Source organism: Cololabis saira, chromosome 19 (assembly GCF_033807715.1).
Source record: "Cololabis saira isolate AMF1-May2022 chromosome 19, fColSai1.1, whole genome shotgun sequence".
NCBI classification, from domain to species: Eukaryota; Metazoa; Chordata; class Actinopteri; order Beloniformes; family Belonidae; genus Cololabis; species Cololabis saira.
This window is the reverse complement of record NC_084605.1, coordinates 20581298-20609159: the sequence shown is the minus strand read 5'-3', so window position 1 is coordinate 20609159 and position 27862 is coordinate 20581298. Positions and strand designations below refer to the sequence as shown.

Below are 27862 nucleotides of genomic sequence, written 5' to 3'. Positions count from 1 at the left end.
TATTTTTTTGCATGTTTGTCGCACTTAAATGTTTCAGATCATCAAACAAATTTAAATGTTAGACAAAGATAACACAAGTAAATACAAAATGCAGTTTTTAACTGAAGGTTTTTATTATTAAGGGGAAAGAAAAATCCAAACCTACATGGCCCTGTGTGAAAAAGCCTAATAACTGGTTGGGCCACCCTTAGCAGCAACAACTGCAATCAAGCGTTTGCCATAACTGGCGATGAGTCTTTTACAGCGCTGCAGAGAAATTTCGGCCCACTCATCTTTGCAGAATTGTTGTAATTCAGCCACATTGGAGTTTTTTTGAGCCTGAACCGCCTTCTTAAGGTCATGCCACAGCATCTTTGACTAGGCCACTCCAAAGTCTTCATTTAGTTTTTCTTAAGCCATTCATTTACGTTCATGCTGAAACCATTCAACAGGCTCTCGGTAACTTTCAGTCTCCTGGTTCCAGGGATGAATGAAACGGTGTCAGTGGATGTTCTGATCAAGTACCTGAAGGAATGGTGCGTGAAACAGGAGAACCAGGACCAGGACCCGCCCGGAGACGAGTCAGAGGGAGCAGAGTTTACGTCGACGGTTGAGCACATCCGCAACATGTACACGTTTCTGCACACCAACTGTCCCCAGAGCACCCTGAAGGAGCTCTTCCAGCACACCCCCGCCGTGTTCGTGCAGAGTCACAGGTACAGCAGGACCTGCCCTTTTCAGATAAAACTCTCATTTCATCCCCCGACTCACTGAATAAAGCTTTTGTGTACACAGACGTGACGAGTGGTGCTCGGGACGCTTCTACCACCTGAAAGAAGTGTGCTGGAGCGACACGACGGGCATGTTCCAGCGTTACAGGCCGCTGACCCAGAGCCCCGACAGTCCCGTCCAGGAGCCCAGAGTGCTGGCTCCTTTCTACAGCCAGCTGGACGGCATGAGGGACTTCTTCACCAGGGTGAGCTCAAGCGTTTTTGATGTCGCTTACTCACAGGTAACCACCGAGCAGATGGATTTCCATCCCGGTAAATCCACACCGGCTGAGTCAGTGAAGCCTAATCTCTCCAGACAGCTGTTCAAATCACCTCCTATTTATAAATGTTCACATCTGCAGTGCTATGCAGAATCATACGTCAAAGTCAGGCTGTCGCTGAGCTCTCTGCTTTCCTTTTCTATGGTCATATGAACGTAATGCTGAGGATTCAGTGTGTTTGAGGACAGCTTGTTCCCGTTAGGTGGATTGAACAGATCCAATGCTTCGTGTTTTCTACTCATGCCTTGATTTTCATTTTGAGTTTTCCCAAAAGTCGGTTTGCAACTGCTATTGACAGCTCTCTTAATTTTCCTGCCTTCACTTTCCGGATCGTTAGTTTCTCTAATTGTTAGTCGAGTCACTCCGACCTTAGTTATCGCCGTTGGACCTGACGGCACAGAGATAACGGTGGCAGATTTATCCTCCGATAGCACGCGGAGCTGCACAAACGGGCTCGTAACTCCTGCACTGCAGCTGCTGGTGGATCTGCTGAAGGACGACGGCTGATTGCTGGATTGTGCGTTTATTTATGTGTTTCTGAACTCATAGTATACCAGTGGAAAACTACGCTACTTCTGATTCAATTGGTGTAAAACATTTTCTTAAACAAAAGTTCCCGATAAGTAAAAGTTTAAGGAAAGATGGAGGTCGATCTGCAGCCCCGTCACACGCCAAAATGTCCTCGGGCAGGAGACTAAAGTGTTCGTATAGTGCCAGTCCTGCGCCCGGACTGGGAGAGCTCTGTCAGAAAGGACATCTGACGTAAATCCGTTGCTAAATCAGTATATGGAGCACGAAAGGAAAACAAGCTAAAAAAGGCTTTCACAAATGCTGTTGCATTATTTAAAATGAGCCGGCGGCTGTGGCCAATCCTCGGTGTAATATCTTTTATAAGTCTGTTTTTCCACGTAAGCATTCCTGATACAGGGACTCCAAAGTATTTCCAGCGTCTTTAACTTTGAATTCAGACGTCACGTGAGCCTGTCAGAGCTTCCTTATCTCGTTCACTTCTGCAGCAGAAGTCGTGGAGACTCTGAAGTAGCTTCTCCTCCTCTGTGGGATGAGCCAGTTATAAACCAATTCATGACTCATGCATCATATAAGCTGATTCAATTATGGAGACGAGGATATGCCACTATTTATGAAACAGAAATACTTGTGTTTAGTTCTTGTTTTGACTCTTGTACGTATACAAAAAAAACAACGGAACATTGTGTTCCTGCTTGTGTTATTTCATCATGGTCTGGGATATAGTTGCTATTTGGTGATGCGTTCATGGTCTTGTACATAAACTGGTGCATCATGAACGTTTCTTGCTGTGTGTAATACCAAAGGTCTCCACTGAGGGGCAGAGTGGAGCTCCAGATCGAAAATACAACCAAATACAGCAATGAAACACTGTTGGAAGAGGTTTTTTTTAAACATTGAACAAGTACAAAGGTGCAAAACGCAGCAGTACAATTTAGACCAAGGAGAAGATGAAGAAGGCATGAACCAAAATAATCTGTAGTTTACGTGGAGAGTACAGGTCTGAAGAGTCTTTCTCTTGAAATGTGGATCCGTCTGCTGGAGAATATATTTACTTAGAGAATTGGAAGCCAAAGACGGAGGAAGCTTTCCAGTGTAAATGAAAATGTTCAGAGAGTGACAACAAATCGACCCGGTAAAACTACAACGCCAACTCACGCCAGTGCCATCGTAGTTTCTGAGTTTGGTGTCTCTGGTTTTGCAGATGCTGGAAGCCGACAAAGACACACATTTACGACTTGTTATATCACATTTTTTCACCTTGTTCAACAGAACACAGCAATCCATACCTGCAGCATGGATTCCTCCGAGTTTTATCATTTCAGTAGAGCCCAAATTTAAGACTTTTGCTTTTCTATATGGAGAATTAGTTTGGTTCTTCTGAATTTGACTTTGACTTTTATGGTAAGGCAAAGAAAGGCAAGTTTATTTGTAGCACTTTTCAGCAAAATGGCAATTCAACATGCTTTACATAATAAATATATGAAGACTGAGGAGGGGAAAATAAAGAAGACTTAAACTAGAGTTACAATTGAGTACTAAAATTAACATTGTTTAAAGGTGAGATGGTTTAATTTGCTGTAAAGAAATTGGTTTTTAACTTTGATTTAAAGGAACTGAGGGTTTCAGCATCCTGCAGTTTTCTGGAAGTTTGTTCCAGATTTGTGGAGCATAAAAGCTGAAAGCTGCTTCTCCATGTTTGGTTCTGATTCTGGGGACACAGAGCAGACCTGAACCAAAAGACCCGAGAGGTCTGGATGGTTGCTATGGCAACAACAAGTCTGGTGTATTTTGGTCCAGAACATTCAGTGACTTATAAACTAACAGTATTTTAAAATCTATTCGCTGAGGTTAAAGGAGCTTGAGGCAGGATTGAGGCAGGATTTATGAAAAAAATTTGTGAACGTTTTAAGTTCTCCCCGTTCTCCCGTGCCGGCTTCGCTGTTGGCTGCAGTACCCCAAACGGCCATCGTGGTGAAGGGTGGCGCTAGAGAGTCTCATTTCTTAAAAGGAGCCTCATGCTCCTTTAAGGGAGCCAGTGTAAGGACATCAGAACTGGAGTGATGTGATCCACTTTCTTAGTTCTGGTGAGCAACATTCCGGATCAGCTGTAGCTGTCTGAATGACTTTGAGTTTATCAAGGTCTTGCTGAGACATTAGTCCTTTGATCCTGGAAATGTTCTTCAGGTGATAGAAGGCCGACTTTGTAATTGTCTTAATGTGTCTCTGAAAGTTCAGGTCTGGGTCCATGAATACACCCAGATTTCGTGCCTTATCAGTGGTTTGTAGCTGTAATAGCTGAAGTTGTGTGCTGACTCTTAAACGCTCTTCTTTTGGTCCAAACACATACTTCAGGTTTGTTTGTTCCATGCATCTACTCAACATTTGTATGGGCTCATTGTGATGTGACGTTGTGTGTCATCTGCATAGTTATGGTAACTTATCTTGTTGTTTATTATTATTATTTGAGTTAGCTGAAGCATAAAGATGTTAAATACGAGGGGTCCTAGGATAGAACCTTGGGGAACCCCACATGTAATTTTTGTTGATTCTGATGTAAAGTTACCTTTTGACACAAAGTAGTCCCTGTCCTTTTAGTAAGACCTAAACCAGTCAAGTACTGTGCCAGGATGTCCAGGCAACAAATATTTAACTTGTGAAACCTGAAATAAGACGTAAAACCCTCTTTGTCCCCAAGACCGTCCTGCCAGATGTTTTGAAATTTACAAAAATAGTCATCTATTATTAAATGTATCAACGAAATCTATCAATAAAAGATTATGGGGTTCAGACATCTGTGTCTCACGTGTGATGGTGTGTGTTCTGTGCAGCTGCTGAACGTGGACGCCAGCCCCACCATGAGACATTACGTGGGTTTGTTGGAGCTGATCTGCTCCACAGCTCCCATACCGTCAGCTGAGGTGCTGCAGGACGTGTCTGTTCTCTACGCCAGACTCGGTAAGAACATTTACGTTGCCAGACTTTTGTTTTTTCGAAGATCTTCTCACATCCGTGGTCTTGCATTCCCTTCATGTACTTTGTCCCATCTGTCTGCAGCTCTTCATGACCAGACTGAACGTTTTTTGACTACCAATTGCCTTCTTCTCTTGCTTCTTTTCCACCAGATACTTTGATGTTTTATAACGTTGAATCTTTATGTCTTGTAACAGCTCAAAAGTGCAAACCTCCGGTGTCTGGAGAGCAAGAAAACATTTACCAGAGCCTGAATCACAGTTACTGCTCCACTCTGAAAGGTGAGTGAGTGCCTCTTCAGTAAGACGGAGATTCTGTGAGCGGAGCTCGGTTCACAGTTTATCAGCGAGACGCCGTGTTTAAATGCAGGCGAGGAGAATTTGTTGCTGCAGCTTGGAAGTATTTTGTTCTGGTGTTCTGTCTCCGCCGAAGATTCAGCACCAACGACTTCAGAGACAGAAATACCATCTGAATGAGAACATTTTTAATGTTTATTAACACAAAAGAAACCTGTTATCTTTAATGGCATTTGGTTGTTTCATTTAGTTATTATATATTGACCTTAATCAAGCAGGGAAATAAATCTACAATATACTCCAAAAATATTCATACATACGCTACAAAACATACAGAGACATCAATCACTGACATTGAGGTTAAAGTTTGTTTGTGCAGCACATTTCTTGTACGGTACAAACAACTCAAAGTGCTTTGCATTAAAAGATTTTCTTTTGTTCAAATGTGTTAAAAAGTAAGAGTTTAAGAGAACTTAAAGTAAAGCAGACAAAGAATTAAAGAAATAAGATGCAAGAAATAAAGGTTGCAGTGCACCATGGTGGATGCCGTAATGCAAGCTTATGTTTAAGAGTTGCTATAAACTAGACTAACGATGGTCAGACATCGTCATCATCTGCAGCCAGATGTTCAGTCATGTCTAAAATGTGTTTGATCTGGTGCGTAGAGATCAGCTCTGAAGGTTCAAGTAGGTTTTCAGCTGATTGTAAGTGCAGGGAGACGCATGGTTAAGTGAACGGATGCTCCAGTGCAGCTTTCGATTCTGATGCAGATGTTGTTTCAGATGCAGATATCGATACAGACCAACAACAAGCAGTTATACTGCCGGCTTTTAGTGCACTTGAGATGAACTGAGAGTATATTTATGAAAATGAAATGGTATTTGTTGGTGCTTGTAATTATTGCCAGTATGATTAAAAGAGCCCTTGACTCCATAAAAAGGAGTTTCAGCTGTTACTTTTCATCACAAGTTTGTTACATGTTTGTCATGGAGGTTTATTGGTGCTGGAACTGTAAACAAACGGAAGTTGTCGTTGCTGCAGTGGCCTGTGAGGTGAACCAGCACATCAGAGACGGCGCTGGCAGCAGTTAGAGATGCTCGCTAGCAGATTGCAGCAGTTTACATCATATTTCATTTAAATCTGAACCAACAGACACAATGCACTTATTTACATCAGTATGACTTCAGAATGACCCCGCAAGAAATAAAGGGTTTTCATTTGATTTGATTTGATTTTACTCTGATTATTATTGTTGTTGTTGTATTTTATTTTTATTTATGTATTTTTAATTCTACACTGCACCATCTGCATGTGCTTTCTGTTCGGTCGAGGCTTTAAAAAAATCCATTTGATGTCTGAAGACTGATTACTGGGATTCAATCAGCGTTTGTCTCTTGAACGTTGAACTGAGTTAGATGCGAATGAATGATTCCTCAAGTGAAAGTTTGTTTTTTAGATTAAATTGAAAAAGAAAAAGTCAACATGTATACGGTACTTGCATATAGTAGATTAATTAATTGGACTGTATTAAACATGTTTGTTTTTTTCTGTAAAATGACTTCATGTGTGGACTGAGGTGCAACAGAACTTATTTGAATGATTCCAGTGGGCAGGAGTGGCCTCCCATAGTCGTGCTTGTCGTATCAGAGAGGCTGGAGCTCATCGTTTCCATCCCTGTGCTCTGTGTTCAGGTATGGTGTTGGACATCAGGGTCTTCCCTACCAAGGACAACTGCTGGGTGAGTCTGGCGCGTAAACCCATGATCAGCGACGACAGAGAGGTGGAGAAGATCTTCCGACAGCACAAGCAGGTGTGTCTGCTCAACCTGCCGCCAGCAGAGAAGAAGAGCGCTCCGCGGGGCAAGACCGGTAAGTTCCCGTTGCTGAAGGGCGTCATTGAGCGTCAAGGCATGTTGTAACTTGTTGTTCAATGTTGATGGTCAAAATGGAATAATTTGTTGTGTAGAAATTAGGGATGGGCGGTATGGACTAAAAAATGTATCACGATAATGTCAGGCATTTATCCCGATAACGATAAAAATGGCGATTAAAAAAAATACCAATTCAACTCCATCTTTGTAACTATAAATCTATCACCACATTCAGTCTTTGGAGCCCCCAAAATACTGCTCTAAAAGATACTAAATGCTACTAAACTACACCAATTAAATTGAATTGATAAAAACCAATTAAATATACTGTACTGCAAAACTGTAATGAAACCGCCATGTTTGTTACACAAACACGTCAACGGGAATTTATAATTTTTCTTTCTTTCTGGCTCATTTCTTTCTTTCTTTCTTTCTTTCTTTCTTTCTTTCTTTCTTTCTTTCTTTCTTTCTTTCTTTCTTTCTTGCTCATTTCTTTCTTTCTTTCTGGCTCATTTCTTTCTTTCTTTCTGGCTCATTTCCTTCCTTCCTTCCTTCCTTCCTTCCTTCCTTCCTTCCTTCCTTCCTTCCTTCCTTCCTTCCTTCCTTCCTTCCTTCCTTCCTTCCTTCCTTCCTTCCTTCCTTCCTTCCTTCCTTCCTTCCTTCCTTCCTTCCTTCCTTCCTTCCCATTGTGCGTGGATTTAACACAGAACCATAAATCAGCTTTACACAAAAACGTCATCAACGGGAATTTATCTTTTTTACCGCAAGATGACAAATTCTTACCGTGGGGAATTTTTTTGACGGTACATCGTGAACGGTAAAATATCGCCCATTCCTAGTAGAAATTGACTTAAATCTCTCAAGAGGATAAGCTGCATATAAATATTTGGCCATAATTTTTACAGGAAAAAAAGTAGCACAGACTTCAAACCCCCAGTGATGATTTAATGGTTGCTGTGTGAAGTTGCAGGAGACGGAGCCCTGATCCCCGCCTTCAACGAGAAGGACAGGCTGTTGTTTCTAGAGATCTGCGGCGTCCGCCGGCTCTCCGACTGCGTCAGATCTGAGGCGCAGACAGAGAGCCTGAGGCCGTGTCCGTCCATGCAGGGCGTGGTGCGCTCGGTCGTCCCCTACGTCCAGAGGTTCCTCTACGACCACGAGGAGCTTTCTGGCGTCTACTCGGAGCTGACCGGGAGGAATATGGCGCAAAAAGTCAAGAACCTGTCCTTCGCACAGGTCAGACTGATCCGATGGAGATGTTCTTTTCTCGCTGCTTTAAAGTCGTTTCCCAGTGAATTTATACGTGAAAGTCAGAGAAGCTGAAGAGCTTCTTGTGTTTTCATTCTCCGTCCCTGCTGCTCCTCTCCATAGCAACAGGTTTACTAACATAAATGAGCAGTTTGGACTCGGTGTGTAATTAACAGCTGATTTGGTTTGGCAGGAGCTCATTAAGTGGGCAAGAACCACTTTGAGCTCTGCGAGTCAAGAAAACGCTCAGCTGCAGCAGCTCACTGATGTGAAATATATATTCCTCTTCTTGACTCTGTTGCACATGCCTTCATGAAAGGAAAAAAGTGATGAAATGCCCGCTCCTGCAGTGCGCACGGGTGACCCAATGTCCGGGTGTCTGCAGGTGGGAAAGCTTTACATGTGCTACCAGCTGGACATCGCTGAGGGCGAAGACCCGCTGATCGAGCTGCAGGACGTCTGCTGCCTGCTGAAGGATGAGAAGGAGTTCTACATCCAGAAAGATCACATCTACGACACGCTGGAAATCTGCAGGTCAGTGTGAGATATGAACAGTTGACACATAGAAATACAATAAATCACTCAAATTTAGGTCCCATCTGAATGCTCCTCGATGAAAGGTGCTGCTTTTACATCCCAAAGGTATTTACACCATCAATGCTGCTTGTTCAAGTAACAGTAACTAAGGGGGGGGGGGGCGGGTCAGTTCAGCCAATCAGAAGACACTTCAAACAGCATCCTTCTTTCAAAGAAAACTTCTAAAAAAATTACAACCTTTCTGGAGGTAGGATGGGTGTGAAGTTAAAGATACCTTAAAAAAGTCTGGAGGTCATCTGATGTTTATGTTAACGTCGGGTCTTGGAAACCGCTTGGATGAGCTGGAATTGACATTGACAGCTACAAATCAAGCCAGAAATCTTGGTGTAATTATTGACTCAGACCTGAACTTCAACAGCCATCTAAAGTTTATCACTAAATCTGCCTATTACCACCTGAAAAACATTGCTAGAATTAAAGGTTTTGTCTGAACAAGACATGGAAAAACGTATTCATGTATTCATTTTCAGTAGGTTGGATTATTGCAATGGCATCTTTACAGGCCTTAACAAGAAATCTATCAGGCAGCTGCAGCTGATCCAGAACGCTGCCGCCAGAGTCCTTACAAACACCAGGAAACTGGACCACATTACACCGGTCATTAAATCACTACACTGGCTTCCAGTGAGTCAAAGGATAGAGTTTAAAATCTTACTGCTGGTCTACAAAGACCTGAATGGTCTTGGACCAAAATACATGCTTGATCTGTTAGTTCGTATGAAGCTCCCAGACCCCTGAGGTTCATCTGGATCTGGTTTGTTGTGGTTCCAAGAACCAGAACCAAGCAAGGTGAGGCAGTTCAGTTATTCTGCTCCTCACCGGTGGAACAAACTTCCTGTAGACCTGAGGTCTGCTCCAACTGTAGATCCTTTAAAGGAGCATGAGGCAGGATTGAGGCAGGATTTATGAAAAAAATTCATATACGTTTTAAGTTTTCTAGTAATAATGTCAGATGAAGCGTTCCAAACCAAAAAGAATGAGCCCTCTAGTGTATCTCTCCTTTGCCTTGAACAGGCTGTGTGCTGCAAAATGTGCTGCAATTGTGGGGCCGAATTTCCCGCGCTGTCCTGTGGATGTGACGTCACATGACGCTGCATGTGCGTTCTCCCCGTTCTCCCGTGCCGGCTTCACTGTTGGCTGCAGTACCCCCAACGGCCGTCGTGGTGAAGGGTGGCGCTAGAGAGTCTCATTTCTTAAAAGGAGCCTCATGCTCCTTTAAATCAGGCCTAAAAACATTACTGTTTACTGAAGCGTACTCTTAAATTAAATACTTACCTGCTGTACTCTACTGCCCTTACTTTTTAACAACTGCTTTTTATTATTTTACCGCTTTTCTTATCACTTTATTTCATTGTATTTGTTATTTACTGTTTAATTGTGTCTTGCCACTTTTAATGTTGATGTAAAGCACTTTGAATTACCTTGTGTTGAATTGTGCTATACAAATAAACTTGCCTTGGAACAGTTATCCAAGGAGAAATGGGCTTCGATCCTTTGAGATTGTTGTCAGGCGTAAATTACATTGTTAATTTTCAACATCAGTAAATGTGTTTTTGTTATTTTAGAACCAAAGAAGCACATTTGGTTGTGTTCATTCACAACGAAAGTTGAGGTTTTTGGTTGTTTTCATAAAAGTAGTGAATAATTTTTACCTGTGCAGCAAATGCAGACGTTATGATTCAGATCTGAACCATCTGTGTCGTAGTCCAAAAGGTTTTTTTTAGCAGATTTGAGAGTATAAAGTCAGAATTTCTGATTTCCAGCCTAATGGACCTAACGTGGCGTCGTAGCACTACAGGTTCTCCTGCTTTAGCCAGAGGAACATATCTGATCGTTGATCAACTCCAGCAGATGTGCACAGTTTTGTCTTAAATATTGTAACTCCATCTTCCACGGTAAAAATCTGTTTGATGTTCATTCCTGGATGTGTTTCTCTTTCAAGCCGCAGCATCCAGCGGTACCCAGTAACTCCGTTTGTGTGTGTTTCAGTGAGCTGGTGAAGCTGTTCTGCACAGAGAGCAGCCACAGGAAAGAGCTGAGGCGTTTCCTGAGCATGCTGATAACCACGCTGGAGGTAAGTGATATACAATCCCTCCATGCATTGATTACTAATCCACATCCTGTGAAAAGAGTGAAGAGTTTCTGCCCGCTGGCGGTCTCACATCCTGTCACACTTTATCTTTTCGCTCTCACACACTCGCCGCAGACTCGACCGCGGCTACGAGTAATGGCTTTCTCCCCGAAGCCAGTCACGTTAATGCCGTACAGCCCCTAACCCCAGCGGGGCTGCACAGGAGCCCCTGCCTCAACTTTGAAGCTCCAACAGTGAATTATCCTCGCCAGGTTCTGCCGTGCAGGACAAAGGCTGCTGCTCCTAATCAAAATGAGATCTGGATAAAATACAGTGGAACTGGACTCCTCAGAGACGAAGGAACTGTTCACTGTTTGATGAAGGGATTTGATGGCGGGACTGTGAAGCGTATCATCCATTTAATAGTCTGGAGTCAGATATGAAAGGAAGCACACTTTATCCTCTTATTACTTAGAAAATTGATCGTTCGCATGAAGTACGCATTCATTAGATCATCAAGCTTGTAATATGATCTGAGGACATCAATCTGATGACGTGTCCGCAGTGCGAACCTCACAGTTCATTCAGCTTTGACAGGATAATGAACACTTATCTTTTCTAATAAAGCATTTGAGATAATCTTTGATTGGCTTTGTGCATATTGTCGTCTCATAAAGTAACTGTGGTTACGCGGTCACGCAGGAACCAAAAGCCCTGAAGAAGTTCCTGGCCAAGGAGGACGTGAAAGAGCTGCCCAGTGACGAGGAGCCGTGGGAGGTTCCAGAGCCCCCCAGACCTGAGGGCCTGCTGGACCCCGGTACACACACACACACACACACACACACACACACACACACACACACACACACACACACACACACACACACACACACACACACACACACACAAGAATAATAATAATGGTGGTAACACTGAGTAGCAGCCAGGATCTATCAATCATCAGGAGCAGATATACATACTTCCCTAAAATTAATTGATACAATAGATACCGTATTTTCTGGACTATAAGCCGCACCCGCTCTATTTTAAAAAAAATTATGAAAAAAAAGATATACAAGCCGCACCTGCTCTATTAAAAAAAAAAGGTATGCAAGCCGCAGATATTTATGTTGTTAGATTAGATATTTACTACATGTACAGAAGGATTCTGAACTGTAAATGATGTACATGTTTGTACCTAAATAGATCTTTCCTAACAGTGTCTTTTAACACGGCAGCAACTTTGCTGATTAAAACGGGACAGAACCAAGAGAAAATAACCGGTATTTATTTATCTATTTATCTGTTTGAAATCTGCTTCTACCTACTTCTATCTGCTAAAGAAGAAGTAGCGTATTCTTCCTTGAATTTATTTTGTCTTAGTTTTGATTCTAATTCCGGTTAAAGCGCCCCGAGCGGTGGAAGAAAAATCCACAGAATAGCCGCACCTTTGTATAAGCCGCACGGTTCAAAACCTATGAAAAAAGTAGCGGCTTATAGTCCAGAAAATACGGTACTTTATTAATCCCCTGCATTTAACATATCGCTAGTTACACTAGGGGGGAGCAGGGGGCCTTGCTCAGGGGCCCACAGTGGGTCACTTTTGTTACAACCTGGGGATGAACCCGGGTCCTCCAGCCCCGAGTCACCTCCGTCACCACTCCCTCCCATCTTCAGCAGATGTTTTCAGCAGTTTGCCAGTCTGTAACATTCAGATGTGTGGTAACACAATGCCAAGAGGGAAAGACATAAGCAAAGGTCTTAGAAACATTTGTTCCTGAACATCAGTGTGGATTCAGGGTTCGACAGTGAGGAAGATGAATTACGAGTGAAAGATTTCAGTATAGCTGCCAGTTTCTCCAGGAGTTCACGTCGCAGTAAATCTACACCAGGATCGTAAAACAAATGAGAGACGCCGGTCGCGTCATCTCAGACCCTGCAGGCCTCACGAGCAATGTGAGGTCATCAAGTAGTGAACTACATTTCCCAGAGATCATTACAACACTGGTGAATGTAGCTGAGCCACCTGATTACAGCCGGACTTGGTGACTGGAGACAGAGAAAAGTTCCAGTTTGCATAAAGATGGGAGCCGAAGGCCGACGAAACCAGGAGTCCACTGGAAAGAAAGATGTATTTCTATGAACTGTGGGTGAAGGACGAACAAAGGAAGTTAGTCACAAACCTTTTCTTGTGTTGGGACTTCTCAGAATCTAAAGTGGGATTTATATTTCTGCGTCAAAGCTGAGGCGTAGGTCCGAACCCGGCAGCGTGTTGGTATTGACCACTATTGCGCCGTTGCTTTATGTCTGAGTGACATACAGGAAGTAAACAAAAGAAAACTTTGCTGCAGCTACGGTGCTGCAGAAGAAGAGTGGTTGGTGGTGTAATTACAGAGCGAATCCACCAACTTTGGATCAAGTCGATTACAGCATCACAGCTCGTACCAACTGTCGAGCACGGCAGTGGAGGGTTGATGATTTTGGTTTGTTTGCACCTTATAGTCAGCGAGTCGACCCAGAACCGCCAATATAGGTATTCTAGATGCAAACACCAGTCCATCTGTCTGACAGCTTGAACGTGGTTGAAACTGGATCCTGAAACAGGACAAAGATCTGGATCTGCAGGGGAGGGGCGGTCCTTGACCCGGCTAAAATGTCAGAGAACATTGGACCAAAACTCTTCCACGAACATGAGAGAGACGAATGAAACCATACATGAATCGACCACGTCTAGTTATTGCTGCTGACGATGGATCCGCACGCGGGCATGGGGAAATGAGTATTGGCCCTATTATTTTCTTTTTTGCTTCATTTTTTTGTTCAATTAAAAAATAGCATTTTGTTCTTTTTTTTAAAATTATTATTAGTTTAATAACAAAAAAAAACTGCAATCAGAGAAGCTAATCGTTGCTCATGAAAGACTAAAACATCTGCAATGATCCACATCTGGAGCTCAGCTCTGACATCAGCAGTTCCTCCAGATCCGTCTGATGTTTGTCCTGATTTCTATAATCATTTCATAGAATTCAGTGTTTTCTTCTCACACACACACACACACACACACACAAACACACACACACACACACACACACACACACACACACACACACACACACACACACACACACACACACAGAAAGATAACTAGTGTGTTTCTTGCATATGCTAATTCAGGTTTTGTGTGGCAACATGAAAGAGCATCTGTTGCCACGACTGAGACTCAGAGGAGCAGATCCCTCACTGCAACATTAAACACACACACACACACACACACACACACACACACACACACACACACACACACACACACACACACACACACACACACACACACACACACACACTTGCAGGGATTATTATGATCAAAGACTCTTTCATTGCAAAAGCTGTTTTTATGACATCACAGTCCTGAAAGAGGCCTGATGTTTTTTCCAGTCTCTTCTTCTTCTTCTTCTTCCCTGGTTTCATCTCCTGCATTTGTTCCTCTGCAGGCCTGTCAAGGAGTTTCTCCTCCATCACCCTCTCAGAGGAGCCAGCTCACCCTAGACCGGCAGACGGGGAGCAACTGCTGGCCTGCTGGCCTCCGCGGGCATCGATGCAGAACACAGGAGGCAGCCGTGCAGGTGGCCGTCGCGGTGGATGAAATCAAATACAAAACTGTTAATGTTACAGATTCTACAATTGAATGTGTTTCTGCTGCCTCCAGCTCAGACGAGCAGCGGCGCCGTGGAGGCCGTCATGAAGATGTGGCCCCCCCCTGCTGCTCCCAGGGACCAGGACCCCGACAGGGACGTGGTCTCCAGAGCAGGAAGCAGTGAGGAGAGCCAGGCGTTCAGGAGCAGCAGCAGAGCTGCAGAGCAGCCGGGCCTGCAGAGGGTCTTCAGCCACCCGGGACAGACCAGCAGCTCCCCAAAGCCTCCAGGTCTCAACAAGCTCCTCTGGTTCTACTGTAGATAAATCATAGTGGACGCATGAACACGATGTGCTTAAGCCGATTAAACACAAACGATTATATTTTGGACGAAGCTGCTTCTCGCTAAAAACCTCCAACCCCATGGAGATGCAGAGGAAAGACCTCCAGAGAGCTCTTCCCTCCAGACATCCTTCAAATGTGTCCGAGCCGAAGCAGCTCTGGAAAGAGGGCCGGTCCAAAACTGTCCAAAAAAAAAACGTTTCACGCATGAGTTTGATGACAGAACAACGAGAAAAAACATCTCAGTTCGTGGTTTTGGAGCTGGTTCTTTCATTCCCTGAAGAGAAATGATGGATAAAAGGAGCTTTAGTTGTCAGTGAAAGGCGTTTTATCCGCTCAGATCTTGGAAATTGAACTCTTCAGAGGATCATTTATAACGAGTTAGTGATGATGCAGAACAAACAGTTTAATATTCTCATCATTTACAAGGTATTCTCTCAGATAGACCGGGTTCTGTTGATGAGATTTGGACTTAAACGAGGGAAGATGAACAACATTTATTTGTTTACTGCTCCCACCGTGATGATTATAACACTTCGTTGTAGCTCTAACAACAGCTAACATCGTTATTCTGCTCGGCTTGTTCCTCCCAAGGTGTGAATGTTGTTGTCTGTCACCGGCAGAGCTGGGCCAGCAGAGCGGACCCGCCGGGCCTGACGGAGCTGGGGGTGGAGAGCGGAGCCTCCCACCTGCCGGACCACCAGCCAGTCCTCCATCTGCAGCGCCGGCCGAGGCGGCCGCCGACCAGCTGGCGCCCAACAGCCTGTACGCTTCCTCTCACCGTCTCTCATCATCTCTGTTTTTACTTTACCTCGGTTCTCCTCACACCCTGTTCTCTCTGTGTCTCTCAGTGACGTCCCCGAGGCCGTGGTGCTTTCTGGGACTTTCCAGGGAACTTCAGTGGAGGCCCAGCGGCCGCCGCTGAACCTGCACTTCCCCCTGTGGAACAAAGCGCAGCCGCCGACGCTGGAGGACATGGAGCTGCGCTGCCAGAGACCTTCCACCGTCAGTACAGTAATCCCTCGCTCACGCGCTTCACCTTTCACGTCTCGCTGCTTCACGGATTTGCATTGTGCATCGTGTTCTGCATTCTGATTGGCTAAACAGTCTCCCCGCTTCTTCACTTCCTGTGTGTCAATAACGTTGGTTGCTTAGCAACAATACTGAGAACGGCCAATGAGCTTCAGCGAGCAGCTCAAGAACAGGAGTCTTTGATGAATCGTTCATTACAGTCTCAGATATAATCCATGGTGGCATGTCGGTTTATAACAATCTTTTTGCCCAGAAGAAAAAAGAGCGAAGACAACGACCCATAACTATGTTCTCTGGCTTTAGAAGAAAGGCAGGAGAAAAATAAAAATAATATTTTAGTGGACGAAGATTTTTTTTTCATTATGCACTTTGAGAAAAAAGTCGAAATGTCGAGAATAATGTTGAAGTACAATTTCGAGAAAAGAAGTTGAAATTTATAGAAAAAAGGCAAAATTTTGACTTTATTCTTTAAATTGTATTTCAACATTATTCTCGACACTTCGACTTTTTTCTCGAGGTGCACAATAAAAAAAAATCTTCCCCTTTCAAATATTTTTTCTCCTGCATGGCCCTAATACGCTTCCGTAATGAAATACGAGGCACAATTTGTCCTACTGTACTTATTGTATTTTTCTTTTTCTCCCGTTCAAATCCAATTAATCGGGTCGCGGTGGGGCGTTCATAACAACAAGCCCAAAAAACAACTCCCCCCCCCAAGCTCCTCAGCAAAAGTACTCGGCAGAAAATATGTGAAGACATAAAATAGATAGTAATAATAATCAAAAGTAAAGAATTAAAGAAAATAAAGAAATGAAAAGGACTTAACTCAAGGGGGAAAAAAGATGCAGGTATAAATACATATATACATTCAGTACAATACATTTGTCAATTGCAATTACAATTAGCCCATCTCCTGTATAAGAACAGCAAAGTCACAAGAAAATGGGCATTGAAAATAAACAGCAATTAACTGTCATCTCATCTTTGTTCATGAGAATCATTGGACGGATTGTCCAAAAAATGTCTCTTTTAACCACTGAGTGGAATTAGGACTCTGAACATCCTTCCACTTCAAGGCTATTACTCTTTTGACTTGTAACAAACAAAAATCTATGAGCTTTCTTTTCTTTGCATTTGCACCAAAGTCTTCAGGATATACACTCTGTTAATCTTGAAATCAGGCAAAGGGTATCTTTCCAAAATTCCTGGAGTTTCTTAAATTCCCATATACAATGAAGCAAAGTGCATCTTTCTATGTTACACTTAGGACAATTGTCTGGAATGTTGGGATTAAAATGATTTAGCTTAACGGGAGTAATGTCAGGGTTTCACCCTTCCGGTTTTATTTTGAAGGCCTGTCCTGGTGTTTAAGTTCTGCTTTGACCTTCCTGTTTCCCATCTGCCCTGATTGTCTGCACCTGTGTCTCGTTATCCCCTGTGTATATCTAGTCTTGTCTTTCTCCTGCTCCTCCGTACTGACTGCGTTTACATGCAGTCAATAACCCTTTTAAAACCGGGATATTAGCAATAACCCGAATTTTGACTGCACGTAAACGTAGTTACTGTTTGCTCCTCCATGTTCTCCTCGTCAGGTTTTCCTAGTTTTCTTATTCATGTTCATGTTCCGTTTTTTTATCCTGCTCAGCAGCGTTTTTGGTTAAGTTTTTTTGTGAATAAATCTCAGTTTTTTTGGAACTCCTGGCTGCTGCTCTCCTGCATCTGGGTCCTCACTAAAACCATTCCTGACAAGTAATGTAGGTTCTAAAGAGCCATTTGTATTGTAGTAATCTGCCTCTTGTGTTAATACTCTGGGTTTGGGCTAGACGACAGGCCTTCTCTCATTCTTCTGACACTTTTTACTCTTTCTTTTGTTCTATTTATTTTTTTGCTCTGTCTTATGATTGTACGTTGTATTTCTGTATGTTTTATTCCGTAAAGCACCTTGGCTCACCTAGAGGCGACTGTAAAGGGCTATATAAATAAAATACATGTACATTTCCACAGGTGGTGCTGTCGGAGGACTCGATGGACGTGGCCGCCATCGGCGAGTGGGGCGAGCAGCTGGTCAACTCCTTCCTGTGCCACTGGAGGGACGGCGCCGACCCGGACCGGCCCTCCCACGTCCTGTGGTGCAACCAGAGCGGCGAGAGCGGCCAGCCCTACGACTTCAAGCTGACCTTCGGGGCGGCGGGGCCGGTGTTCGTGGAGGTGAAGTCCACCGTGAAGAAGGAGAAGTCCTTCATCCATCTCTCCGCCAACGAGCTGGACCTGGCGCTGAAGGAGAAGGAGCGCTACCACGTCTACCGGGTGTACAGCGCCGGAGACGCCCAGAACGTTCGTCTGTGTCGTATCCAGAACCTGGCGCAGCATCTGCACGCCAAAGACTTGGCACTTTATCTGTTTGTATAGCCATGTTTTTAAATCTGTGGAGTATTTTGCACTAAACTGGCACACGACACACTGACATCTCCACCCCACCTGCCTATCGTACCGGTGTGTGTGTGCCTTTTTAAAGTTTAACCATCTATTTTATTTACTTTAAAGTGGTTTGTGGCCGCACTGAATGTTTTATCCTTTTTATTAACGCCCATCTTTACTGAATCATTCCTTTTAAATAAAATCAGTCTTTTGCGCAGATGAAGTTTTTATTTTCTATTATCTTTGATTTCCTTTCAAAGATCCGCGGCGCTCCGCAGATCAATCCTTGTCAACCAAGGTCTCTGTAATCAGTAGTTCCTCCAAAACGGGGCACGAATTACCCGGATGATGGAGGAGAGCTGTGGTAATATGTAATAACTAACACATGATTCGGTATCATGTATTGGTGTTCAACTGTACAGTGCAGATCTACTAGAGCTCATAAAATAGACTAATCTTAATATTAATCTGTTTGGTGGTAAAGTAAAATATGGCATCCTAAAAAACATGAAAAGAAACCTGATGTTTTTTTTATAAACAATTAGACTCAAACTACAAATCTGGTCCTTTTTAATTTATCTTGTGTTGCTTTCAGGTGTGGTTTGAAAATTTAAACCTTGGTTGTGATAATTTGATTTAAGACTAATAATAAAAAGCCTAAATTAGGAGCCACTCTGTGGCACAGGGCAATGCATAGGCAAGCAGCCTATGTACTCAGACTACAGTTCTCCTGCAGCGGTCACAAGTTCGAATCCCGGCCTGTGCACCTTTGCTGCATGTCAGCCCCATTCTCTCTCTCCACCACCTTTGTCTGCAACTTGAATAAAGAGCCACAAAAAATCTTTTAAAAATAAAAAAGCCCAAATTATCTAATTTAAACTTTCTGTCATGGGTGAAGTGTGGGAAGGACCCAAATACAGGAGCTCTACAGGCAGGACAAACAAAGTTCTTCACCAAGTGAAGAGAAAATCCGAAGTGCTCAGGGAATTGTTCAGAAAAAATCTTGAAGGTGCTCTTTGGTGTTGGGGAAAAAAACAATATCTTGTCAAAAAAGGGAGTCCAAGGCACTCTTCTTGTGGAAAAATATTAAAAAGCCTTTATTGAAACATGGCTAATAAGTTTAAAAACATGGGAGCAGAGACCCACGCGTTTCGGCTCAAGGCTTTGCCATATTAGCCATGTTTCAATAAAGGCTTTTTAATATTTTTCCACAAGAAGAATGCCTTGGACTCCCTTTTTTGACAAAACAAAGTTCTTCGTTTAAAAGAAAAAGCCCTGCAGAGTCGGGAAAGTCAGAACTGGAACAAATCCAGTGACTGAAGTTGGAATCGAACCAGAACGCAGGAACAACAAATGACAGCAAACAGAACTGGAAAACCGATGGAGCAGCAGGAGGTGAGACGATATATTCACCAGGGCTTAGAGACACAGGTGCAACCAATCAGGAGAGACGGGAACCAGGGGGTCAAACTGGAACTGAATAACCCAGGAAACAGAGTTTCAAAATAAAACGGGAAAGAAGTCATGAAAATAAGACCAAATCTGAGGAACCATGTGAAACCGGTAACATTGTGGTCTGCTGTGGAGACGTGTCGCCCAGCCTGACGCTTCTGAAGTGACCCGGTGTTCTGCCAATCCTTGCTACCTACCTACTTTGTGGTTCTGAGCACAGTCGATTTTCCAAGTTTGATTGCCACGCCCATCATTTCTTGCACGATGTAAAATGGATAATATGGGATGTTGAGTATTTGATCCTTCAAAATACAATTACCCATGACATCAATTGCATTACACTTTGTGAACATAATACGATAAAGAGAAAATAAAAAACAATTCTATCGCTTTATTGATATTCATTCAGTCATTGGCCTTTATTTAGCCTGGCAGGTCATTAAGAACATTCTTATTTACAATAACGGCCTGGCAAGCGACAAGGACCACTTGGGGGAAAAAGGAAGTGGGCTAGGGAGTAAAACACAGTAAAATTGTAGCTCTAGAGATAGTAGACTGGTAGAAAACCATTAGGTAGCATTTTTCGGCGAAGCAGCAGAAATCGTCAGAACACCGGCGGTTTCCGCAGCATCTCCGACTGCTGTCTCAGCTCATCATCGACCGCGCCGTCGACCAGACTGCTGTTCTGGCCGAACAACCTACCCAGCCTCCGAGCCTCGGCCGTGCATCTAGTGACAGACGGCCAATGTAGCTGTGACAGAGCTCAGCCTGTTGGCAGTTTCCATGGTAACATCTGAAACAAGGATGCAGGAGCAGCTTTGATCAGAATGAACGTAAGGTGGCGTTATATAGCATGAGCTAACCTAATACAGCTAGCTCCTGATGATGGAGAAGGTGTCCCACCACCTGACTGTCAGGTATCTACACTCCACCCACATGCCAGGGAGGAATGTGCGCCCTTCTTCTTTTCTTCTAAATGTAAATTTATATGGATTAGGTTAGCATGAGCTAAGTCAGCTGTGATTGACATGAGGTGGGCGTGGCCTAGGCCTGCTGACTCAACAAGGTGCCACACACTTCAGAAAACCTATGGATGACATCATGGAGGATTTGTCCAGCTCTTCTTATACAATTACAATTAAAACCAACTATAAAACCATTTCTCCCAAAGGCTTTTCTTTGTCACTTTACGGTGTCATGGCAACAGAAATGCACAAGATTGGCTTGGGTCAGTGCCCAATAAAGGCAAATAAATCATAAATAATTACTTCATCTTCCTTGGGTACTGGTATTGCAAAATTAGCACTAATCATTGTATAATAATCATAATCGTATTTCATAATTGCACTATTTGTCTACTATAACGTGTTTTCTCAGCTACTGGATGCCTTAAAGGGAAAGTTTCGTTTTTTACAACCTGGACCTTATTTCTGGCATTTTTTATGGTCGTATACTCACCCAGAAAAGTTTGGTGTCATTTGGAGTCCTTCGGAAGATATTAGGAGTTTTGTGCGAGTCGCTTCTCCATATAATGGTAGCGAATGGGGGCACAGCGGGACACAGACGATGCAGCGTCTAAATAACACATGATTGCCGCAAAACTCGTTCATTTCTTTTGCCCACTCTCGCTACATCTTAGTCCCCAGGTTTTTATTCAGTTAAACACATAATAACTCACTAACAACAAGGAAATCAGTTTGTAAACAAGACCTCTGACCTGCATGACGTCATCTCTGTGCGCGCATCCCGGACAGGTACAGCTAGACTTAAAACGGTAACTTAGACTAGAAAACGGTAAGGACGTCCATCATATTCAAAGTCGTCGTCCACAACCTCAGAATTTGACAAATATTCAGACATGTTTCAAATAACTAACAGTAAACTAACAGTAGCGAACTCCAGCTGTACACGGAGCTGTGTCTGCGCACAGAGATGACGTCATGAGTTCAGAGGTCTTGTTTACAAACTGATTTCCTTGTTGTTAGTGAGTTATTATGTGTTTAACTGAATAAAAACCTGGGGACTAAGATGTAGCAAGAGTGGGCAAAAGAAATGAACGAGTTTCTCGGCAATCATGTGTTATTTAGACGCTGGATCGTCTGTGTCCCGCTGTGCCCCCATTCGCTACCATTATATGGAGAAGCGGCTCACACAAAACTCCTAATATCTTCCGAAGGACTCCAAATGACACCAAACTTTTCTGGGTGAGTATACAACCATAAAAAATGCCAGAAATAAGGTCCAGGTTGTAAAAAACTGAACTTTCCCTTTAAATGTACTTTGGGATTAATAATCTATCTATCTATCTATCTATCTATCTATCTATCTATCTATCTATCTATCTATCTATCTATCTATCTATCTATCTATCTATCTATCTATCTATCTATCTATCTATCTATCTATCTATCTATCTATCTATCTATCTATCTATCTATCTATCTATCTATCTATCCATCATCCATCATCCATCCATCCATCCATCATCTTCAGATGGCCATATAACAGTTTTTCACCTCAAACAAAAAACGTTTCCTTTCCAGCCTTAATTTTTTCAAACATTCATGACTAAAACAGGTTAATCCAGATCAGTCTGCTAATCTGTTTTTGTTGCAATTAAACTAGTTCAGCTTGCAAAAGTAACTTACTCCACACTGTAATGTCTCTTTTTTATAAACAAAAAGGTTTTTGAGGCTACAACGGACTAAACAATGAAAATAAAGATTACAATTTTTTTTCCAGCGCAATCAGGTATCAATTATTATCAGAAGTGGGTAGTAACGAGTTACATTTACTCCGTTACATTTACTTGAGTAAGTTTTGGGAAATTTTGTACTTTTAGAAGTAGTTTTGAATCACTATACTTTTAACTTTTACTTGAGTAGATTTGTGAAGGAGAAACTGTTCCTCTTACTCCGCTACATTAGGCCACGTTGAGCTGTTACTTTTCTTTTATCCCTTTTATCCGCGTACGCGTCAATCTCATGACATCACTGAGTGATTCTTTGGGAAAAATGTTTGTTTTTGCATGTTTTGTCACATTTACACAGACTCAAACACACACAGAGTTTCTATGAGTTCATGGGCTTGTTCTAGTTCTGGTTAAAAAAGAAAAGTACAAAGGCTTGAAATTTTGTGCTACTTGTTCTTAATTTATTTTTTATTCTGTTATTCTTCTATTTATTTTATTATTTATTAAAGTACTTGAATTTACTTTAAGATTATTTTAATTTAAGTTATTTTTTATTTTTTATTCATTTGAATGTTTTTTATAATTTTATTGATTTAATTTTCCTGAAGATGATTATTTTGTACTTTTGTCTGTTTGAATGGTTGTGTTAAAAAATCAGAAGTTACTCAATAGTTAAGTACTTTTTTACTTTTACTCAAGTAATTATTTGGATGACTACTTTTTACTTCTACTTGAGTCATATTATTCTGTAGTAACAGTACTTTTACTCGAGTACAGTTTTTGGCTCCTCTACCCACCTCTGATTATTATTAATAACCACTTTCCATTACTTTCGTTTTACCGGTGTAGAGTAGTTTTTAGTATTTCCGACAGCCCATGAATGCAGCATAGTCTGTACGGAGACAGCGAGCTGCGCCGTGATTGGCGGAGCGGCGTTGGAGGGGGCGGGGCCTCCTCCGCTGCTGCGCCGTGATTGGCGGAGCGGCGCGGGGGGCGGGGCCTCCTCCTCCTCCTCCTCCTCCTCTCCTCCTGCAGGACGGAGCGCTGCGGAGACAATAGGACGCAGGATGCGCGGCGCCGCTCCCCGCACCCGCACCCGCACAGACCGGCTCCGTGGAGCTTCCCCCGCAGGTTCCCCCGCATAACCCGGGCTAGGATGCAGCTGCGAGCCGCGGTCTGGGCCGACAGGTGTCTCCGCACCTGAGGGTGAGTAGCAGTGGGACTGGGGGGACACGCAGCATCTAATGCAGTGGGGGGTCAGGTGTCTGCTGCAGCAAGTGCATGTTTGTGCTGGAGACCTGCAGCTCCGGACTGGCTGGGGTTTTTATTGGTATTTATTTTCCTAAGAGAGGACACACTGCAGGTGACCGTGTTTACATCCTGTATGGCTGCAGCCCACTGTCTCTCTCCTTCTCTCTCTCTCTGTCTCCCCCTCCACCTCATGAAAGAGAAAATATCAACTGTTTTACCTCATCATCCATCCGCCCATGTCAAATATCAGCCTCTGTTTTTGCAGAAGAGACATGTAAATAAGCTGTAATGCAGTGTGTGTGTGTGTGTGTGTGTGTGTGTGTGTGTGTGTGTGTGTGTGTGTGTGTGTGTGTGTGTGTGTGTGTGTGTGTGTGTGTGTGTGAGGCTCCACCATGATGAGTCACAGGTCTCATGCGGGTTACAGACACACACGACCCCGGCGAGTGTTTATCAAAATATCGATACATGTATAAGTTGAGAATATTGGTCCATATTATCGTTTATTTATTCCCATTCGTCAGTTTCTTTAGAGGGTTAGTGAGGCTGGTGGATCTTGTCATGGTGGATAGTTGACGTGATGATGAGAAAATAAGCGACAAAGACGTCATTTTAGGTATAATGAAGAAAAGAAGCAAATTCACAAATATTCTGGCAAAAAAAGTAACAAATGATGATTTTAAAAATGTTACAGTCTTGTAAATTGATGTATTGATCAGGTTCTTTGTGGTTTTCTGTCATGCTGCTCTGAGCTGGTAGTACTTCCCCGCTGTTACTCTTGATCTAAAGGAGAACCGGGTCAGCACCAGCCCTCACATGAACACTCCTGGTGGAGGAAGGATGAAGGATGATTTTGTCCGTCTGCCGTCCCTCGTCACGTTCAGATCCTGCTGCTGAGGTTTGTCTGTGCCGTCTGCTGCCAGAGGTGATTAATTGTGGTAGTACGTGCACGCCGCTCCCTCGCCCCCCGTCCCGGGAGCTTCATGGATCTACGCAGCACTTCAGCCTGGACCGAGGTCTCTGCTGGAGCCGGGGTCGCCCAGCCTGGAGGTCACGGTTACCGCTTACCATCTCTTCCTTTGATCTTTGGTGCTTTTTCAGCTTCTCCTGTTCCTTATCCTTGATGTCGCTTGGGATCTCTTTCTCCCGGAGCTCCACTTCCACAACATCTCCGATTCATCCGTCTGGAGGATCTTTTCCTCCTTTGTTCGCGCTGTCATACCTTCATGTTCTCCAGATAACCCCCACAAGCATGCTGGGAAAACCTAGCAGGGTGCAGGGCTCCAAACACTTCTTTACAAATAAAACCGACAGAATTTGATGTTTTTTTAAAGATTTTTAGGGCTGGGGGATATGGACCAAAAGTCATATCTCGATATTTTCTAGCTGAATGGCGATACTCGATATATATCGATATTTTTTCTGTGCCATAATTGGGGTTTCCCCCAAAGCATTATAGCATAGCATCTCTGTTAGCTTCATTTTTTTCTGAGGCAAACCCTTAAAAAAACAGTCAGTTTTAATACAAAGCCTCGTGCCAAATGTCACACAGGTACATTTATTAACAGAGGTCTGCACAATATCAAAATGTATAAAACAAATGAAATAAAAATAAACTGCCTGCATATATGGAATAAAAATTCTTCTTGAATAAAATAAAACAAATATCCCTTTCCCGCATAACAATTAAATTAAAATACACTGTGCAATTAATACAATGTAGACAGTAATAGGCAGACTTTTCCACTGAGGTTGACAGTTGTGCAAATAACAAAACATTTGTGCAAATCTCAAATAAAACATTCAAGTCAATTTGTCACAAAATAAGTTATATCAAAATCATAAAAAAAAAATTTCTCGATATAAACGATATTGTCTTGTACCATATCGCGTTTGAAAATATATCGATATATATTAAAATCTCGATATATCGCACAGCCCTAGGCTCTAGTGGCCCTTTATTCAAGTTGCAGACAGGAAGGGGGTAGAGAGAGAGAATGGGGATGACATGCAGCAAAGGGACGCAGGCCGGCTTTGGAACCTGCGACCGCTGCAGGAGGACTGTAGCCTCAGTACATGAGCCGCTGCTTAAAGCAGCACAACGTAACTTTCAGCTGTTGTTGAGTTTGGCGGCTCCTTTGGACAAAAGCGGTAGTGCTTTACCAGAAAGAACACTACATTTACCATGAGCACCAGCGCGTACTGCCGGAAAACTCCCGTCCCCGTCGCGTGCATTTGTTTTGATGAGAGAAGACGGGACGGACTTTCAAAACTACTTTTCTGTTTTCAGCGGTCGTTTGCAGGATGGATAGTGAAGAGGTAATGTATCTATTTTTGGCTAAACAATATAATATGACGATGTTGAAAATCAAGTTCAACTTGGTTTTATTAGCAGTTGTCCTGTTTCAGTGAGATAATACGCCCCAAACTACAAACGCTCTGGTTTTGTTCTACTGCACCTTTTTCCTGTCACGTTTTTTAGAGGGACTTCGTCATAAATTAGTAAATGGTAAATGGTAAATGGCTTACACTTATATAGCGCTTTCCAGCTGTACTCCTACAGCCCCAAAGCGCTTTACACTGCAAACATTCACCCACACACGCACACATTCACACACCGGTTGTCGGCGGAGCTGCCATAGACAACGGCGCTGGCCTGACAACCGGGAGCAACCGGGGGATTCAGTGTCTTGCCCAAGGACACTTTGGTGGACACAGGCGGAACTAGGGTTCGAACCACTGACCTTCAGGTTCATGGGCAAACGCTCTACCAACTGAGCCACCTTCCCCAATAGTCCAACATACTTACTGACAAAATAAAAAAATACCTTATAACCTGTGAATAACTGAATGCCCATTCCTTATATTTTGCCCTGCACAATTTTACAGTTCTCAGGAAAAATACTAGAACCCAAGATGTGAAAAAATTCTAATTTTGATTCTTATTGAACATAAAACTCTACATTTACATTTGTATCATAACAATTCTGTCTCTCTTGTCGGACATCCCTCCTCGTCTTTCATCTCACGCCAGCGAGTGAACGCCGGGCCAATGTTTATTCTTGTCCAGGCATTTTTTTTTGTCCGGGCATTTAGCTTGTTACTCTCCCGCTTTCTTTTTTTCGCCTCCTCCGATAAAACTTTTATTTTCTTCGTTTTTTTCACTGCTTCGGCCATGTTACCAGCTTCTCCTCAGCTCTGCGCTCCACGCCCGCCCAGCTTTCATCTCAACTACGAATCGGGAAGGAGGGGGAAGTGACGTATGCCGTAAAGCAGTCAAAGCCGTAAAAATGTGTAGTTTTTTAGTGTGGCAGGGTTCCTACCATGCTCCTCAAAGTTACATAGTGCCAGTGAAGGCCATACAGACCCCTCAGACCATGACAGAGGTGTCATTAAACCTGTTGGAAGTTGATGTACCATCACAATGACTCTGGAAATATTATATTAAGGTGGAAAAGTTACATTGTGCTGCTTTAACCCACTGTGTCACAGAGCGGCTCAGAATGAGATGTTTACGTGTATTTTCTTTTAGCTAAAGCACCTTTTTCTTTTAAAGAAAGACAGTTTAAAGGTTCAGTATGTAGCGTCATCTAGTGGCAAAAACTACAAATTACAACCAAATGAACTCTGATCACTGAGAAGCAGATGTCTGGTTTATCCCTTCAGGGATGCTGTAGTGACACGAGGACTAAACGTGGCGTCAGGGCGAGGAGGACGACTCTGGTGCCCGAAAATACCAAGATGACACAGACTAACAAAAAAAAAGACAATTCTTGGATCATCGATCATATTCTTTTTTGATCAAAGTCTTTTTTATTTTCAAATTTTCAAATATACATAACAAAAAAAAGATAATACAATTCGTACATAAAACAATCAAATCTAGTTCCTCCAAACCTCCCACAAGTACTGGACCTTCAGTACTTGGACATGTAATGTCCAAGTGGGAGGATGTTACACAACGCTGCACATCCATGGGGGGGGTCCTGGGACCAGGAACATACAGCCAGACATCCACACCAAAAAACCCCACAAACATATAAATAAGGAACACACACATTTGGGTTACGTAGATATATTAGTAGCTGCCTTCGACAAAGGAAATAAATGGCTACCGAATGGCATGAAATGTTCCGGTGGATCCTCTTACAGTATATCTAATTTTTTCCATCGATCATATTCTATTGAAAAATTGCTCTGTGGGGGAATCTGAAATCACAGAAGCAGCCAACGCCGAGCTGCTGTAATGGAAACGTCTTCTCTTCGTCCTGACTGGACGGACGAGGACGTCTAACCTGCCTCTTGATTGTTTTGTCGTGTGTTGACCTTAATCCGTTGAGCACATCTGGAGACATTTCCTCGGATAAACGACCACAATGTGAGACGTTGGCGTCAACCTTAAAGGCTTCAATGACACAGAAGTGCCCGAATTAG

The 27862-nt window shown here is 43.0% G+C and overlaps 2 protein-coding genes across 4 annotated transcripts in view; both read left to right on the top strand.

Annotated features, from left to right (window-relative positions):
* The window catches only part of wu:fj29h11 (uncharacterized), a 67054-nt gene extending 48801 nt beyond the window's left edge, over positions 1-18253 (top strand). The window contains exons 34-47 of one of the 2 annotated variants that reach the window (XM_061708156.1): positions 464-695; positions 775-955; positions 4390-4516; positions 4729-4812; positions 6519-6695; positions 7662-7933; positions 8331-8479; positions 10532-10616; positions 11316-11430; positions 14105-14236; positions 14320-14535; positions 15210-15351; positions 15438-15591; positions 17623-18253. In XM_061708156.1, the coding sequence (XP_061564140.1) occupies positions 464-695; positions 775-955; positions 4390-4516; positions 4729-4812; positions 6519-6695; positions 7662-7933; positions 8331-8479; positions 10532-10616; positions 11316-11430; positions 14105-14236; positions 14320-14535; positions 15210-15351; positions 15438-15591; positions 17623-18027 (2471 nt within the window). In that variant the 3' untranslated portion in view covers positions 18028-18253. Of the gene's footprint in view, positions 1-463; positions 696-774; positions 956-4389; positions 4517-4728; positions 4813-6518; positions 6696-7602; positions 7934-8330; positions 8480-10531; positions 10617-11315; positions 11431-14104; positions 14237-14319; positions 14536-15209; positions 15352-15437; positions 15592-17622 lie in introns of those variants that run through there. The other variant, XM_061708157.1, reaches the window with a different exon arrangement.
* A 4980-nt stretch (positions 18254-23233) lies between these two features.
* bsk146 (brain specific kinase 146) overlaps positions 23234-27862 on the top strand; it is a 31264-nt gene continuing 26635 nt past the window's right edge. The window contains exon 1 of one of the 2 annotated variants that reach the window (XM_061708452.1): positions 23234-23386. The gene's annotated coding sequence lies outside the window, so the exon portion shown is untranslated. Of the gene's footprint in view, positions 23387-24193; positions 24327-27862 lie in introns of those variants that run through there. The other variant, XM_061708453.1, reaches the window with a different exon arrangement.